Below are 17,216 nucleotides of genomic sequence, written 5' to 3'. Positions count from 1 at the left end.
GGTCCTTGCCCAGCCAGGGCTGTGTGGGCAAGGGGGATCCTTGCTCCATATGGGTACTGGCAGCTCTCATGGGGTGTGCTGTGCCAGCCAGCCCTACGCCGTGCCGAGCCTCCCGGTCCTGCCAGACTCCTCATCCCCGCCCAGGAAGAGCCGGGAGCCACTGGGAACAACTGACAACTTTATAGAGAAAATAAAGTTACAGCTAAGAGGGGTGTGGGAGCCGCTGCGACCGTGGAGCAGGGGCAGCCACACCACGGCAAGGGGCCGTGGGGCAGGGGCAGCCACACCAGGAGGGGCTCCTGGGGCCGTGCAGGGCTGCAGGTCCCTGCTGGGTCCTGGGGAGGAGCCGGGGCTGAGGGGGAGCAGGGAGGTGCAGCTGCAGTGACAGGGAGCTGGGGGGACACAGTGGGGTTCGGGACCTCTGTGCCCATGTGCCACGGCCCAGGGGATGTGGGCACAGTCTCTGGGCAGTGGTTGGGTGGTGGCTGCGATGCCGGGTGGGTGCCTGCAGGTCCTGGCAGCCTCGCAGAGCCCAGTGGCTGCGATGCTGGGCTGAGGCCCCAGAGGCCCCAGCAGCATCTCCCCCGGGTGCAGGCTGAGGGCAGGAGGTGCCCCCCCCCCCCCCGGGGCTCCCCGCGGTGTCTCCCGGGCTGGGCCCTACGAGATCTGGTTGTTGAGCTGCCCCGGGTACTGCTCGAAGCGCTTGTTGGCCTCCTCACTGAGCGCATCACCTGCAGGAGGGGGCAGGAGCTGTCAGCTCCCACGGCAGCCACCCAGAGCCCCACAGCCTCCTCGCTGCCTTGGGGCCTCCCTGCCCAGTCCCCCCTGCTCCCATGTGCCCTGGCCCCCCCATGCTGCGTGCTGGCCGTTACCGATGTGGCAGCTGTGCACCCAGATGCGGTGCCCGTCGTACTTGCAGTTGCATTTCATGGCATTGTTGGTGAAGTCGCTCTCTGCCACTTCGAAGTTGGGGTTGATCACGACCTGTGGGGCACCAACAGTGAGGGCGGCAGCCCCCTGCCCCACATCGGGCGGTGCTGCAGCCCCACACCTCGTCGGCTCGGCATTCCCATCCCCCCGGTCCCGGCAGGGTTCGCTTCCTGCTGCAGCGGGATGCGCTGTGGTGGCTGTCACTGAGCACCACGTACCCACGAAGGTTGCTCAGAGCAGGAGCGTGCAGGCTGAAGAGAGCCCGAGCAGCTTCCGCACCTCCTCGTCTCCATGCACAGGGACAGGCAGTGCCCCCCCAGCGCACACCCAGCAGCCCCTGTGCACTCCAACCGCTCCGGGAGCGGGGTGGCTGCAGCTCGAGCAGAGCTGGGGTGCGGGGCAGCTCAGCACCTGCAGGATGTAGTTGCCCGGTTTGACATCAGTGATGTCGATCCACTGGCAGTCGATGTCGTGCCGGTACAGGTCCCAGCAGCCCACCGTGATGCCCTGCTCCCCGAAGTTGGCACACTCGTACCGCTTGGCCACGTCTGCAGGGAGAAGAGAAAACGGCTTGTCCTCCTCCATTGCCCGCATGGCCCCAGCGTGCACAACGGCTGGGGACAGGGGACACGGGCAGGGATTGTGCCTCAAGGCCCCATCCATGGCACCCACCTTCCTCGCACTCGGTGTCCTCCAGGCAGAAGCTGGCTTTGTGCCCCTCTGCCACCTTGGTGCCATTGGGGGTGAGGATATCGTAGTGGGTGAAGATGTCCATGCTGTGGTAGTGCCTGCAAGAGGGAACCCACAGCGCCGTGGCTGCACCGGCCCTGCCCTGGGAGGGGACGTGGCTGTCCCCAGGAAGGTGGCCCAGGCAAGCGGGGTGTCAGCTGCAGGACACGGCCCCCAGCCCCAGCACTGCACGTGGAGGGTCAGCCCCGAGCCGAAGCAGGCAAAACTGGAGCCTGGGCAGCAGCAGGGGCCTCGCCGGGTGTCACCCTTGCCCGGTGTCACCATCACCCACCCCACAGCAGCACCAGCACCCCCTGCCCGCGCCGCGCACCCACCGGTGGCACTCGTGCCAGACCCAGGAGTGCCGCCCGGCCTTGGGGCGGAAGTCGGCGCGGCCGTTGTTGTGGATCTGGGAGGAGAAGCGGAGCAGGCGGCGGTGCCCATAGGGCCAGTTGGCGAGGCGGGCGGAGCTGGAGAGGCAGCTCTCCTCGGCGGCGCAGTACAGCATGTGCAGCGGCCGGTCCTCAATGTACGCCGTCTCCTGCACCAGCGGCGCGTGTAGCAGCAGGTCGGAGGCGGCTGCGGGCAGGCGATGCTCAGGGATGGGGCGGGCACCCACAGCAGGCAGGGCTGGACCGGCCGGGGGGGGGGGGGGGGGGGAAGTGCACCCTCCCCATCAGCTGCAGCCCCCCCCAGCACCTGCAAACCCCATTGCCCCCAGCCCTGCGACTCACAGACCCTTCATCTGCAGCTCTGGGCTCCGCTGCACCATCACCCCCAGGCCCCATTGCCCACGCCACCACCCCAGACCCCGTTGCCTGCAGACCCCATTGCCCACCCCACCACCACAGAGCCTGTTGCCCGCAGCCCCCCGCCCCTCACTCTCGGAGCAGATGACGCCGGCAGCGAAGCGTGTGCCCGTGTTCCTGCAGTTGATGCTGGAGCCGTGGTGCTGGCAGTGGCTCAGGGACATCTCATGCCCAGCGCACTTCACCCCGCTCAGCACCATCTCCGTCACGTTGCTGGCATCCCAGTACCAGGTCTCCTGGGGAGGGGTGAGGCCGGGTGGCAGGGGCTGGTGCTGTGGGTGCCCCGGCTCACACATGCCCGGGCTGCGGCCAGCACCCACCATGGCACAGCCCTGCCCATGTCCCCAGCCTGCTCATGCAGGTCCCATCCCCTGGCATGGAGCAGCTACATCCCTTTGTCCCCATACATCCCCACCAGGAAGCACCGGTGCCTGTGCTCACCAGGATGTCACTGAGGCCTCCCCGCCGGCACCTACCGTCACCGCATGCAGGGAATAGCCCAGACCGAGCTGGCGACAGGCCACCATCGCCTCCTTGGTGGTCCAGCCCTCGCTGCACACCATGCCCCACTTACTGCCTCGCTTCACCTCCACGCGGCCCTCAAACGGCGTCCTGCCTCCCGAGAGGCGGATCTGCAGGGAAGCCCTGGGGCAGTGAGCAGGGACCCGACCCCATCCCAGTGCATCCCGGCCCATGCTGGTCCCTGTGCCAATCCCGGCGGATCGGTGGTGCTGGCGCACACTGCCCTGGCCAAGCTGGCTCTGGCACCTACTTGTAAGCCATGGTTAGCGAACCCCAGGCCCAGCTGGCGACAGGCCACCATCGCCTCCAGCGTACCCCAGCCTTCGCTGCAGACCAGCCCCCAGCGCGGCTGCTCCCCGGCTCCAGCCCCCACAGCCACCTCCACCCGCCCCTCGAAGCGGCTTCGGCCCCCGCTCAGCCGAATCTGCGGAGAAAGGCAGGGGCAGCATCACCATCATCATCACAAGTGATGCTCCTGCTGCTCTGCTGCATCCAGCTGGACAGCCCAGCCTAGCCCAGCTCAGCCCAGCCTAGCCCAGCTCAGCCCAGCCTAGCCCAGCTCAGCCCAGCAGCTGCAGCACCCTCATGGGCTTTAGGCACATGGGAGATGGCAGCCAGAGCTGAGAGGAGCTGGGCACAGCTTTGCTCAGCCCAGAACTCCTCAAAACCGTCAGATCTGGGGCCAAGAACTTGGCTGCGAGTTTGGGAAGCGCCTCACGGCAGCAGGAAATGGCTCATTTTGGAATGGCATTCGCATTCCAGAATAGCAGAGGTAAGAGAGTTAAATGATGAAAAAGCCCAAGAGGATGAAACGAGGGCCAGGCACACGGAGCCCTTGGCCCCCTCTGCTCGTTTCATCACCACCTGAAAAAAACCCTCCTGGTTCTCCCACAGGGATTTTTTCTGGTGGCTCTGCTGGGTTGGAGCTGGCACAAGGAGAGCAGCAGGAACAGCAGGAGCAGCAGCCCCACACCACCCTGCACACCCCACAGCACATCCTGACCCCCCCTTGGCCTCCCTTCCATCCCTCTCCTCACAGGGGCACCATGGAACTCCCACCCCTGAGCCCCCCAGGGCAGACCTTGCCTCAGACCTATGGTAATGTGAGGGGTGCCACAGGGTGCCATGGGATCCAGAGGATGGACGGGCCACCCTGCATTGGGTCCCCCCAGCACCAATACAGAGAGCCCCCGGGCCCTACGGGCACTGGCAGCCCCATGGTGCTCACCAGGGTCTCGTAGCCCATGTAGGGGACATTGCAGCGGACAGCCACATCCTCCGTGTGCTTGCAGTCCTCCTGCGTGATGTTCTTGAAGGGGCAGCTCCAGAGGGACTTCTCGGTGCCCAGGCACTGCACCTCATTCATGTGGATGGGCCCCGTCCCTGCCGGGGGGGGGCAGCAGGGCTCAGGGACAGCGCCACGGGCACAGCCGTGGCCCTCCAGCGCCACGGAGAGGCTGCGGGTCCCTGGGGATGCTCCGCATGCGGCTGGCAGCCAGGGACTCGCAGGACGAGCCCTGCTGTGGCCTGTCCCAGTCCCGCAGAGCCTTGTCCCTGGACACGCACCTCACCCACAGGCCCCTGAGAGCAGCGCCCGGCCCCTGCAGCCCACACCTCACCTTGGCCCATGCGCGCCCCGGTGAGGGCCTCCTTGGCGCTGCCGAAGCCCAGCTCGCGGCACACCACGCTGGCTGACAGCAGGTTCCAGCGGTCATCACAGATCGTGCCCCACTCACTGCCCTTGAGCACCTCGACGCGGCCCTCCCCGACCTTCGCACCCCCCTTCAGCCGGATCCGTGGCTGCAGGGGATGGAGCCATCACATGATTGACCCATGGAATCAACCAGGGGGGAAGGAGCTTCAGGATCACCCAGTCCAACCGTTCCCAGCCCTGCCAAGGCCACCACTGCCCCATGGCACTGAGGCCTCGTCTCCACGCAGTGTGAACACTTGGAGGGCCGGTGCCTGCAGCCCTGCCCTGGGCAGCCTGTTCCAATGCCTGAGCACCCTCTGGGGCAGGAATTGTTCCTCAGCTCCATCTAAACCTGCCCTGGGGCAGCTTGAGGCCCTTTCCTCTTGTCCCATCCCTTGTTCCTTGGGAGCAGAGCCCAGCCCCTCCTGGCTCCATCCTCCTGTCAGGCACTTGTAGGGAGCCATCAGGTCCTCCCTGAGCCTTCTCTTCTCCACACTGAACCCCCCCCGGTCCCTCAGCCGTTCCCCATCACCCCTGTGCTCCAGGCCCTGCACCAGCTCCGTTGCCCTTCTCTGGACCCAGGGGACAGCATGGCTGGCGCAGTGCTGAACGGCACAGTGTGTCACAGCACCGTGCAGCACAGAGGTTGCTGGCCATGACGCTGTGTTGTGCAGGGACAGGACACGGTCCCCGTACCCTACTCCACAGGTTGGTCCCCACGGTTCCCGCACACCCACGGCCCCGCAGTGGGGCAGTGTCAAGCCGGGGGTGGCTGTGGGTGCCCGTCCCCTCTCCACGGGGCTCACCTGGCCCTGCTGCTGCTGCTGCTGCCGCTGCTTCTTCTTGTGGGAGCTGCCGGCGGCGAACTGCGGGCCGGGCACGCAGCTGACGACGGCGGGGCTGCCCGCGCCGCAGGCGGCGGAGGCGTTGCCGCGGTAAAACTCGAAGGCGCACATGGAGAGGTGCCCCTCGGTCCCCGCGCACGACACCGAGTGCAGCCGGTAGCTGAGCTGCTGCCGCTCTGCGAACAGCCTGCGGAGAGAGAGGGCAGCCCTGAGGCGGGACCGGCGCGGACGGACGGCAGCGGAGCTGTCCCCGGCCCTGGCGCGGTCCCCCTGTGCCCGCGCTGCGCCTGCCCCACATCCCCAGAGACGCGCTCGGCTCTGGAGGGACTGAGCGGCGCTCCTGGCACTCAGGCTCCCGCTGGAGCCATTTACCTCTTCTTGGACCCTACGTCCTCCCTGCGCTTTTGTTTAGGCTGAGATTTGGAGGCCAGCCTGGAAAACAGAACACAACCGTCACGGAGCCCGCAGCCCCGGGCTGTCACCTCCGCAGGGACACAGGGAGCACACCGCGGCCCTGGCTGTCACTGAAACTGGGTCTGCTGCCCCCAGGGAGACTCATGCGCGTGTCCCCTTTGTGTCACACATAGGTGCAGCAGCATCATCTGCTGCCAGCAACGAGACACAACTGCCCTTCACAGCAATGATGCAGTTTCCTGCCCACATCCCACCAGGAAACTGTGCAGGATGCTGCAACATCCCGTGCTGCTTTGTGACACAGCAGATCAAACACCAGCACCAGCGATCTGATCTGTGGGGTACAAGCGAGGTCTCCCATGTCCTCGTGCAGACCCCAGCCACTGTCACTGCACCCTGCTCCAGGGGAGCAGCACGCGCAGAAGCACAGCACCGAGCAAGCAGCATTGAAACCAGAGCTCTGCCCAGTGCAGGACATGGCGGGGCTTGTGACAGGCATGCAAGGGCCCTCTGCCAGCGAGTGAGCTTCCCTACAGGGAGAGGAGGCTGCCCAGGGCACCACACGCTGTCCCTGCACACTCAAATGTTTTGCTTCATTCAGAGAGGAAGAAGCTGAGCAGGACCAAAACCCTGACACCACGAGGAGTAAAGAGCAGACCCCAAACGAGGGCAGGGACTGGTACCCCCAGGACACAGTAAACCCAAGGCTGGCAACTGACCCCACTGGCCGGTGGCAGGTTTGTGGCAGTGAGCCCTAGGGCACTGCACAGGGCTGCCAGGAAATGGGGCTCAGCAGTCGGCTGGAGGACATCACCCCCCACTGACACCCATGGGACCACAGTGCAATCCTGCACCTGGCTCTGGCTCCCAGTACAAGGCACCAGGCCTGCAGTGCAGGCGCTGGGGAGAGCCCCTGAGGCAGTCGGGGCCGGCGGGGAGCCAGAGGCACGGGGCTGCTCCAGCCTGGGCTGAGATGGGCCTCAGGAGCTCCAGCAACAGCCAGGAGCCGGGAGCAAAGGGCTGTGATGGAGCCAGAGCCCAGCTCTTCTGGTCAGAGGAGCGAAGAGCATGAGAGAAGAGGTGCAACCCGAGGCTCAGGATCAGTGGAAGGAATGGTTTTACCCTATGAGCCCAGAGGTTTTCAAGAGCCATCTGCATGAAGCCCTGGGCTGACCCTCAGCCATCCCTGCTCTGTGCAGGGGGTTAGACCAGGACTCCCTGAGGTCCCTTCCAGCCTAGATTAGTGGGTGACCCCATATATGACTGCAGCTGAAATCAGCCAGCCCTGGCAAACCAGGGTGGGATGTTGAGGAGACAGCTCCTGCTCCAGGCAGAGGAAGGGAGAAGACCCCAGCTCCATGGACTTGGCAAAGCACTGCACCCAGTGCTGCAGGGAAAATACCTCCTCACTTGGAAAGGGGCTCTCAGCACCAAACCATAGAACCCCAGCCTGGTTTTTGGTTGAAGGGACCTTAAAGCTCCTCCAGTTCCAACCCCTGCCATGGGCAGGGACACCTTCCACTAGAGCAGCTTGCTCCAAGCCCCTGTGTCCAACCTGGCCTTGAACACTGCCAGGGATGGGGCAGCCACAGCTGCTCTGCACCCTCCCAGGGAAGAGCTTCTTCCTAAGAGCTCATCTCAGTCTCCCCTCTGGCAGCTTAAAGCCATTCCCCTTGGCCTATCCCTACAGGCCCTTGTCCCAAGCCCCTTTCCAGGTTTCTTGGTGGAAGGAAAAGGGCAGCCAGCCTATTCCCTGGGGTTGGTAGGAAGGCAGGAAGAGGGAATGGGCAAAGGTGCAAGAGAACCCGAGCAGATGGAGCACCCAGGACAAGAGCTGCCACATGGGTGCCAGCATTGCTAGCACTGTGGTGCTCATCACCCTGGTGCCCAGCACTTGCTCAGCAGTGCTGCCAGCCCCCCCTGCAAGCAATGGAGGCTGTACGGCCGTTCCAGCTTCCGCACTGCTGCTTTCTGCAGAGGGCAGCCCATGTCCACAGCCCTCCCCATCCGCCGGGAAAAACAGCTCCACTCCGAGGCCTCCCGCACAGGACTCCGCAGCCCTCTGCACCTCCAGGGATCCTGCCAAGGATCCTGACCCTGTGCCAGGGCTCCTGCCTGGTGCACGGGGCGGGTGCTGCAGAGCCTGAGGCTCAGCTGGCCTGGGAGCCAGATCATCCCTCCTGGGGGCTGGGGACCGCAGCACCTGCCCAGCGCTGCCCGAGCCCTCGGTCTGCTCCCTCCAGATCCCTTTGTGCCAGGATCCGTCCCGACGGCAGGGACCCGCGTGGCCGCACAGCCCAGCTCTGCCAAGGGCTCGGCAGAGGGGTGCCCCAGCCGTTACCTCCTGCCTGGCCTCAGCCTCCGGCCCCTTGTCACGGCTGCGCGCTTCACCCGCCTGCAGGAGCAATACTGGAGCTGCCTGGTCAGTGCACCACAACGGGCATCACAATGGGCACCACGATGGGCACCACAATGGGCACTTCAGTGGACACCACGATGGGCAGCACGATGGGCACCACAATGGGCACTATAATGGGCACCACAACGGGCACCAGAATGGGCACCACGATGGGCACCACAACTGGCACTATAATGGGCACCACAACAGGCACTACAATGGGCACTATAATGGGCACCACAACTGGCACTACAATGGGCACCACAACGGGCACCACAATGGGCACTATAATGGGCACCACAACGGGCACCACCATGGGCACCACAACTGGCACCAGAATGGGCACCACGATGGGCACCACAACTGGCACTACAATGGGCACCACAACGGGCACTATAATGGGCACCATAACGGGCACCACAACTGGCACCACACTGGACACTATGCTGGGCATCACAATGGGCACCACACTGGGCACCAGAATGGGCACTGCAATGGGCAACACAATGGGCGCTGTGTCCTTGCCCATATCCCTGTAGCTCTTGCTCAGACCATGGTGGTTCTGGAGCATCCCTCCGCAGCTCGGCTGCAAACCTCCCCTGTGGACATGGACCCCCACGCTCCACACTGGAAGAACTGCAGAGGTGCAGCTCTGCCAGGGCACAGACACTGCCCTCTGGGAGCAGCCTCTGCTGCAGTGCATGGGCAGATGGGCAGCCATGGCCCCCAGCCACGCCATGGCCCCCAGCTCGGTTAGCGAGTGCCCCTATGGCCAGCTGGCCCCTGCTGTCCCCCAGCACTGCCCCATGTCCCTGGCACTGCCCCCAGCCCCGCGGGCTCCTTGTCAGCCTCACTCACTTGTAGAAGTTCCTGTTGACCTTCTTCTCGGCAGGGAAGCCCAGCATGCCGCAGACCACGCGGCTGTTGTGGCTGCTCCAGCCCTCGTCGCAGATCTGTGCCCAGCCGTCCTTGTAGCGCACCTCCACGATGCCCTCTGTCACTGGGAGCTGCTGCCGGGCGCCGACCACCACCGCCCGCAGCCGCACCTCCTCCACGTGGCTCTGCTCCGTCTGCAGGGCACGGGTCAGCACCGCACCCATCGCCCCAGCCCCTGCCCGGGGTGCACCCGCAGGAGATGGGGTCCCCGGCCCCAGGTGGGGAATGGGGACGGCCAGGTCCTGCATCCCTGCAGGGCACATCCAATGGCCTTGGATGGCCACGCTCCTGCTCCCACACTGTGCAGCTAGTGTCCCACGTCTCCCTGGGAGCGCCCTCTCACCTCAGGATCCTGCATCCACCCCACACCCAGACACCCACCCAGAGGGAACCGGGAACCTGGGCACAGCCAGTGGGACACGGCCCCAGCGCCTCTTGCCTGGCAGCAGACCAGGCGTCCCCTGCCCAGAGCTGTGCCACGTCCCCACACCCAGGCTACATCCTCCTGGCTCTGAGGGTCCTGGCCCGCAGCTTCCTCACCTCGATGACATTGGAGTCCTTGAAGCCTGGGATGCGCTCGTCCTTGCAGATGACCCCCGCGTCTTCCTCATGGCTGCAGTCGCTGTTGCCCCAGCCCCGGTGTTTGCAGTCCCCGATGCTCTTCTCACCTCCGGCACAATTCACATTGTCCAGCCAGATCCGCCCTGCCAGGCAGCAGGGCCGGGGTGAGGGGGCCAGGCCCATGCAGCATCCCCCGGGAGCAGGGAGGGTGCCCATGGAGCATGGCCAAGGAGTACAGCAGAGCATGGCTGCTGGGGGCTGCTTGGGGCTGCTGGGCTGGGACCATCGCTCCCTCAGCATGAAGCTGAGGCTGGTGAAATGCCCAAAGTAAAGCCCTGAGAGGGGGACCTGCAGATGGGGAGGTTCTGCTTCCCCAGGGGGCTGCTCTGCAGACACAAAGCCCCCGTGGTACACCCCCGGGCTCTGTACAGTGTCTCGCCTGCAGCAGGAACGGCTGTACCTCTGCACCACACAGACCTGGACCTGCACCCTCTGCACCACCCAGCACCATGTGCAGCCCTGCAGCTCCAGCGCATGCCTGCAGCCGCCCTGTGCCCTGGGTACATGCACAGCAGCTCAGACGCAGCTCCCCATCCTGCTTTGTGTGTACATACATCTACACATGCACTCACGCATGCACTCACACACTCCTGGGCACTCAGCACACGCAGGACCTGCCTGCCCTTCCCCACCAACAGCTCATGTGAGCCCTGTGGCACACACACAGCCCTGTGGCAGCCGCTCATGTGCAGCCCCAGCCTGTGCAGCACGGGAAACCATGCCCACCGCCCCGCTCTTACCGACTCCTTTGCCGTACTTGGCGCTGTGGGCCCAGCCGGTGGCAGCCACGAAGCCGAGGTGCCGGCACAGCACATGTGCATTGGCCAGTGTGAAGTCGTCATCGCAGATGGTGCCCCACTCGTCGTTGTAGAAGAGCTCCACGCGGCCCTCGTTGTGCTTGCGTGGGTACCCAGCCAGGCGCACCCTTAGCGCGGGGCCGGGTGGGTGCGTGGGGCCGGCGCTGCTCACCCACAGCCACACGCTCAGCACCAGCAGCTCCGGCGGTGCCCACGTGCGGCAGCTCCCCATGGCAGCCAGGCTCTGCAGGGGCAGGAGGGGTCGGGGTGCGTGGGATGCACGAGCTGTGTCGCATCACCTGCTGCCCTCATCCCACCTGTGCCGGTTGTAGCCCCCAGCCCGCTCTCACCAGTGCCTCCCTGCACCCCAGAGCTGCTATCGCCCAGGCTCTGCCATCCCCACACCCTGCACTCCTCTCAAATGGCTCCTACCGGAATCCCACCGCGCTGCTGGGTCACATCTCCTGTGCCAAAGGGCCCTGGAGCAGGACCAGCACCCAGGAAAGCCCAGCTGGACCAGCCGGGAGCTGCACCCACCCCATGCGGTGCAGCGCTGCCAGCCCAAGCTGCTGCCCACTCCGAGGAGCTGCAGCCGGAGCCTTCCCCGTTCTGCTCTGGGCAGCATTCTCCAGCCCTCCAATAACATGTGTGGCTCCCGAAATACCTGAGGGAGGTGTGGTATTCCCGCACCAGTCCAGTGGCAAACAGTAGTGAAAACACTTCTCTGTGAACCTCCTTTAGTTCCCAGTTCCCAGTGCACAATTCCCATTTATCCGTCAGGGACCACTTTAACCCTGCAGATGCTGCTGCAGCATTTCTGCACGGGCAGTGTGAGCTCTCTCCAGGCTGGGCTCTGGGCCCGACGGCAAAGCTTTAATGCTCACCCAGCACTGCCCACACACGGACCTGCCTGCCTTCACCACTACAGCCTCACATCACCCTTCCAGATGTCCCTTCTACAGGCGGGAAAGCGACCCCAAACGTGGGAGCCCCTCAGGACAGGACCAGCAGAAATACATCTCCGTGCCCCACATCCCCAACCAAGAGCAGATCCTGCATTCTGCACTCGCAGCCTGTGCTTGTCATTAGACAGTGTTAGAGAGGAGGAAACAAGGGTCCTTGTGGAGCAAAGGTGCTGGGAAGCCCCACTCAGACTCCACAGAGACTCCACAAGCAGGAATCAGCCCCATTCCTGCTCTGTTCACTTTTCCAGATGATGGAGGCCGGGTCACCTGGCCTGTAAAGCATGCACCGCTTTGGAGATGCCACCAAGAGCAGTGAGTCCCTTGGGCTGAGTGCCCGGTGCCTGCAGGGATGCTCAGGGAGAGAGGGTGAGAGGTAACAGGGACCAACAACACAGTCCAGGCCAATGGGAGACATTTTGGTGGAAAGCACAAAGCCCCTCAGGGCAACCACGTCAGCCCAGTCATGGGTCTCTCCCCTGTCACAGCCTGGGGCATGGGGACATCACAGTGGAGCCAGCAGCAGGCAGGGACGTGCCCTATCGCTGGGCTCCCTGCACCTCAGCTGCGTGCACTGGCACTGTGGGAACATAACAGCGGGAAGCAGCTTTGTGGGCAGGCAGCAGGGAAATGCTGTGCTGAACCTTTTAATCAGCTTGTTATGGCAGGAGGAGGAGGAGGGAGCGCAAAGGGCCACCCCAGCCCTGCCAGCAGCTCAGGACACAGGTCCATGGGCTTGCCAGGGGCAGGAATGCTCCATCCACATCTCTGCTCTGTCTGGAAAGCAGCAAAGGGATGAGCTTCCCACATCACAGAAGTGCTAAAACACTTCTTATTCCACCCCACGGTCACCAAGGGGAGGTCCCCCTGCCCACGTGAAGCATTATAAACCCACAGAGCCCTACCACTGCGTAACACAAATTTGAGCCCTCCCAGTGCTGACTTGAGACCGAGGAAACCACAAGCACAGAAGGACTGAAGCTTCTCCAGCACTTGCACTGAAAGAGGTGACCTCTGCAGATACGCAGCGCAGGCCGGCTCCAGGCTGGGTTGCAGCATGTCCATGCAGCAGCACAACTGGTGCCAGTCTCCACAGCTCTGCAGAGATGGCCCATGTCAGGAAGCTGGTTTGACCTTTTCTGAGATCACAGGTTTGGTTAATTGGAGTAACTGTGCTGATTCCAGGCTGAGACTGGAATGTGCTCAATTCACCTTGCACCAGCCTTTAATAAATAATTAGCACTCAACAGAACCAGCACACATCTGCTAAGTGGATTAAAACTGGTCACCTGCTGGAACCAAAATGTGGTTTCAGCAGGGGAGTCACCCCTCAGTGAGCTTTCTGGGGAGGATCACATGCTTTCCAAAGCAAAACCATGTCTGGAGGAGGAAAAGGTCCTCTCCTGGTTCAGTCTGCAAAGGCAGAAATGGGCAGGATCATGCAGAACTGTGATGAGGACAGACCAGAACAGCCTGGGAAGATGGCATCATGTAGCCTATAGCCTAGACTGCAAGGAAGATTTAAGCTCGTGCATTTAGGAGCAAAACATGTAGGACCAGAGACCAGAACATGGCACCAGAGATCACAACATGGCTTTGCACAGCAAAGCACCAAGTCCCCATGGAGCCTCAGCTCAGCAACCTCAGCCTCTGTGTTTAAATGCCACCGTGGATTTCTCTTCCTCACAGACCTTCAGTTGCTCTAGAACCTGCCCAGACTTCTGCTTCCATCCCTGCACTAACCCCAGCTTGCTGCCACCCTCAGCACCCCGCTCCTGGTCCTGGCTTTCCTCTGCTAAGGCACCAGCATCCCTCATCCCGACTGCTCTTCCCCCGCCCTCGCAGCTCAGCCCGTCCTCACCTCCTGTCACTCATTTCTCAGTGAAATGCCTGCTGGGGGCACCAGCACTCCCCATATCCACCCCAGGCGGCTGCCGGGCTAGCAGTGCGTGCTCCCAGGGGCACGGCACAAGCCCTTTCCCTGTTCCTGTACTAGCTCCGAACGTGCTCGGCAGCCACGTCCCGGGCACCTCGGGCTGACAGGGCTCTCCTTGTCCACATCACTTTTTCCAGCGCTTTGCTCTGCTCCCGGCTTCCTGCTTCGCTGCCGCCGCTCTCCGGGATGGGGGACGGGGACACCCCAGCCCCGCGGGGCCGTCCCGGGGAGCTGCAGCGGTGCAGATGGGGATGATTCGTGCGCAGCAAATCCCGGTTTCAGGCTGCGGTCCCTTCACTCCAGCTGGAGGGACAGTATCGGGGGACCACAGTCCTGCCGCCTGCCACAAAGCCTGTGCCGGGGCTGGGGCTCTGTGGCTGGGGGTCCCTCCACGCTGCAGGGGCTGATCACCCAGCACCAGAGACCCAAGGCGGGGGTTCCCCTTTCCTCCCCACCTCTGGCAAGGGGAGAGGCGCACCCCTTTGCCAGCCTGCACGAGCTATTCCTGCTGAGCACAAGGGCAGCAGCTCCCAGCCCATCGACACATGGGACAGCTGATGGGCTGGTGCTTTCAGAGGAGCAGGAATCTCCTACACATGCACCCCTGGAGAGGGCGAAAGGCATAGGTGCAGCCAGCCTGCGCATGGACAGACAGCACATGTGGATGGGGCAGGGGGCCAGGAATTGCCTGGGACAGGGACGGGGTGTTCAAGCATGTCCCCCGGCTGCTGCCGCCGCGCGTCTTGGGCAGGAGCTGGGCACGGTCCTGCCCCGGCATCGGCCGCCCCGCTGCCAGCTCCAGCCCAGTCTCCTCTGGGAGTAGGGCGGCTGCCGGGCTGCGCCGCGCCGAACGTGGCTGCCCTGGCGCTGCAAGTGGAAAGGGCTCAGGAGGACGGGCTGGCCTGGAGCAGACGCTGGGCGTGGGAGCGGGAGAGCAGCTCGGGTCCTCCCCACTGCCCAGGAAACCTCAGGAATGTCCCGGCCGGGCGCGCGCAGGGCCCCAAACCACCTCCTGCCTGCGGAGCTGCTGGTGCTGGAGCATGAGAGCTCTGCTCCCCCGACTGCATCTCGCACGGGGGCTGCCATTCCCAGACAGACCTCAGGAAGAGGCAGCTCCTGATGACCGGGGCCCTGGCAAGTAAGCATGTTGGATCTGCATGTGTTAGGGTAGCCAAACATGGGGCATCCCCGTGTACAGGGACAATATCCCAGGCTGCTGCAGCAGGAAGGGCCAGGCTATGGCTGACCCCACAGGAATGTGCTCTCCCAGCCCCAGCCCTGGACACACGGGGACATGGAGCAGCCCCGAAATTGACAACTGGGAGGACTCAGAAGAGCAGCACAAGCAAGCGAAGACCTGGGAAACCCGCCAGCGCAAGGAGGAAGAAACTCCCTCTGTTTATCCTTCCTTGGGAAGGGGAAGGGGTGACACGGTCACACTCTGCCGAGGCCTGCGCCAGGACATCCCTGAGAGCATGGGGTCATGTCCCCAGCGCTTAGGGCAGGAGAAGGTCTGGTGGGTCCCATGGCTTCAGGCACTGGGCTCCATCCCTCCCTTTCTCCCTAGGGCCTTCGATGCAGAGCCCAGCTCTGGCCCTTGCGTAATCCCAGCTGCCGGGACAGGCCTGGTTCACTCTTCCTGCTTCCCAGCAGCACTGGGATGCTGGGAGTGTGTGTGCATGAGTTGGGGGACCCCCCATAATCCCTGCCTACAGGGATCCCATGGGATCAGAGCTCTGGGGTGAGCAACAGCCAGCAGCTGGAGGGTCACAGGGCCCTACAGATGAACTGGTCCCAGAGGCACTGGGGAGAAGCCCAGGGCCACCACAGGAGCTTGGCCATCCTGGCAGGCTTCGCGACACCTCCCAGCACCCCGGCAGTGACAGAGATACTGCTGCGGGCAGCACACCCTGGCGCCTGGGACTCTCCAGGGTGTGCAGAGCATGCAGCACACACGGATGTGCCCTTCCCTGCTGACTCTGGGTCCAGCCTCACTGGGTGTCCTGGTGCCCCCCTGTCCTGCTGTCACCCTCCAACCCAGAGCAGGTCACAGGACAGCTCCCTGCAATTCCCAGCACCATCCAGATTCCCCAGGACACACCACGGTGCTCGGCTCTGCCCAGAGCCCCGCGGCTCTGAAGGGGCAGCCCTGGCAGGAATCAGCTGCAGGCAGGAAGGAAAGACCCTGAGGAATGTGCAGAGGCTGCAGCCATCAGCAGGCGGCGGGGCTGGGGGGTCCCAGGCACCCTGGAGCAGAGAGGCACCAAACTTGGAGCTACTGGGAGATAGGTGACCTGCCTGCTCCTCTGGGGAGCTGCTGGGAAGATTCATGGCCAGCAGCCAAGTGATGATGTCCCCTCAGCCCCGTGCCTCACACCCCTTCATCCGTTCTCTCTTCCAAGGGCTACAGTAAATTCCATCTTCATGGACACCCTGAGCGTGCACCGCCCTTTGCAAACCACAGCTCGGAACAGCCAGCCGAAGCCCGCACGTGGGGATGCAGTGTGGCTGCACAGACCCAATGGGGCACCCCCAAACGGCCGGGTCTGCGGGCACCTCTTCCCGCATCGCTGCCTGCACTGCCCGCACCCGCACCCGCAGCCTGCCCCGCGGGACACGCGGCATCACACGCTCCCATCTCCCACCGCCGGGCTTCCTGAAGCACGCCCCTGCAGCCCCAGCACAGCACGGCAGCCACTGCCAACGGCCCCCCCGCCGCCGCTCCTGCCCCGTCGGCGGCGGCACAACCACCGCACAGCGGCCCCCGCTCCCGCCCGTCCCCCGCGGCCCCACCGGTCCCCGCTGCCGCCGCGGCCGGGCCCGCCCCGCCGCACCCAGCCCCGCCGCTGACGGGACGTGCCGGGACGGAGCCGGGATGGAGCCGCGCCGGTCCGAGCCACGCTCCCCGCCGGCGCCGCCCCCGCTCGGCTGTCCCATGCGGTACCTCTGGTCCCCGCGGGATGCGCGGCTCCGGCAGCGCAGAGCGAGAGCGTCCAGCTGAGCCGAGCCGAGCTCTGCTGAGCCGAGCCGAGCCGAGCCGTGCCGCCCCTCTCCGCCCCGGCCCGCCCCGCGCCGTGCCCAAGTGTCCGGGGCTGGCCCGCGCCAGCGGCCCCGCTGCCGGTACAGCGAAGACGGGCCCCGCGCCCCCGGCCCCGGGATGGGGCCCCCGGCCCTGCTGGGCACGGCGCCAGGCCCGGGACGGAGCCCGGGGGGGGGCCTGCCCGCTGCGGGTCCCTCCTCCAGACAGCCCCGCCCGGCCACGGAGCGGCCCCCCGCTGCCGTCCCACCCGCGTAGCCGTGGGCACTGGGACCCAGCCCGGGAGCACCGAGCGCCTGCCCAGCCCCGTACCCACGGCAGCGCGGGGCCGGGCCGGGCTGGACGAGAGCCCCCCGCTCCGGTCTCTTGGGCACCGCTGCCCCAGCCTCCTCCTCACTTCTGTGGCTGGGGCACGGAAGAGAAAGCGTCAGTGATGGATTGATCCTTCCATCTCTCCCTCCCAACACTCTTCCAGAGGCTGCAGCGGGGTCCCAGGACCCCAGACTGGTTTGGGTTGCAAGGGCCTTAAGCTCATCCAGTCCCAACCACCTGTATGTTGCCAGCGGAGGCCAAGAGCTGGTGAGTGC

General features: G+C 64.6%; 2 protein-coding genes across 5 annotated transcripts in view; both read right to left on the bottom strand.

The window, feature by feature from the left end:
* Nucleotides 1–16,181, bottom strand: part of AUP1 (AUP1 lipid droplet regulating VLDL assembly factor) — a 33,040-nt gene extending 16,859 nt beyond the window's left edge. The window contains exon 1 of the mRNA XM_057399089.1: nt 16,175–16,181. The gene's annotated coding sequence lies outside the window, so the exon portion shown is untranslated. The remainder of the gene's footprint in view (nt 1–16,174) is intronic.
* On the bottom strand, nt 617–16,614 carry LOXL3 (lysyl oxidase like 3). Of its 4 annotated transcripts, XM_057399083.1 has the most exons (15): nt 16,537–16,614; nt 10,638–10,938; nt 9,817–9,980; nt 9,199–9,410; nt 5,490–5,715; nt 4,610–4,790; nt 4,219–4,373; nt 3,241–3,414; nt 2,945–3,100; nt 2,542–2,704; nt 1,995–2,238; nt 1,603–1,718; nt 1,342–1,478; nt 873–984; nt 617–731 (listed from the first exon to the last, which is right to left on the bottom strand). In XM_057399083.1, exons 2-15 carry the CDS (start codon nt 10,924–10,926, stop codon nt 658–660), a joined length of 2,403 nt encoding a protein of 800 aa, XP_057255066.1. In that variant the 5' UTR covers nt 10,927–10,938; nt 16,537–16,614; the 3' UTR covers nt 617–657. The 4 variants fall into 4 exon arrangements, with proteins under 4 accessions (XP_057255066.1, XP_057255067.1, XP_057255069.1 ...); XM_057399084.1 differs by lacking the exon at nt 2,945–3,100; XM_057399086.1 differs by lacking the exon at nt 3,241–3,414.
* Nucleotides 16,615–17,216: the final 602 nt, after the last annotated feature.

This window comes from Pezoporus wallicus, unplaced genomic scaffold (genome assembly GCF_028554395.1).
Source record: "Pezoporus wallicus isolate ANWC-B61680 ecotype Strahan unplaced genomic scaffold, APGP_CSIRO_Pwel_v1 contig_14149, whole genome shotgun sequence".
NCBI classification, from domain to species: Eukaryota; Metazoa; Chordata; class Aves; order Psittaciformes; family Psittacidae; genus Pezoporus; species Pezoporus wallicus.
The sequence above is the reverse complement of the archived record's forward strand: the minus strand, read 5'-3'. Positions and strand labels throughout refer to the sequence as shown.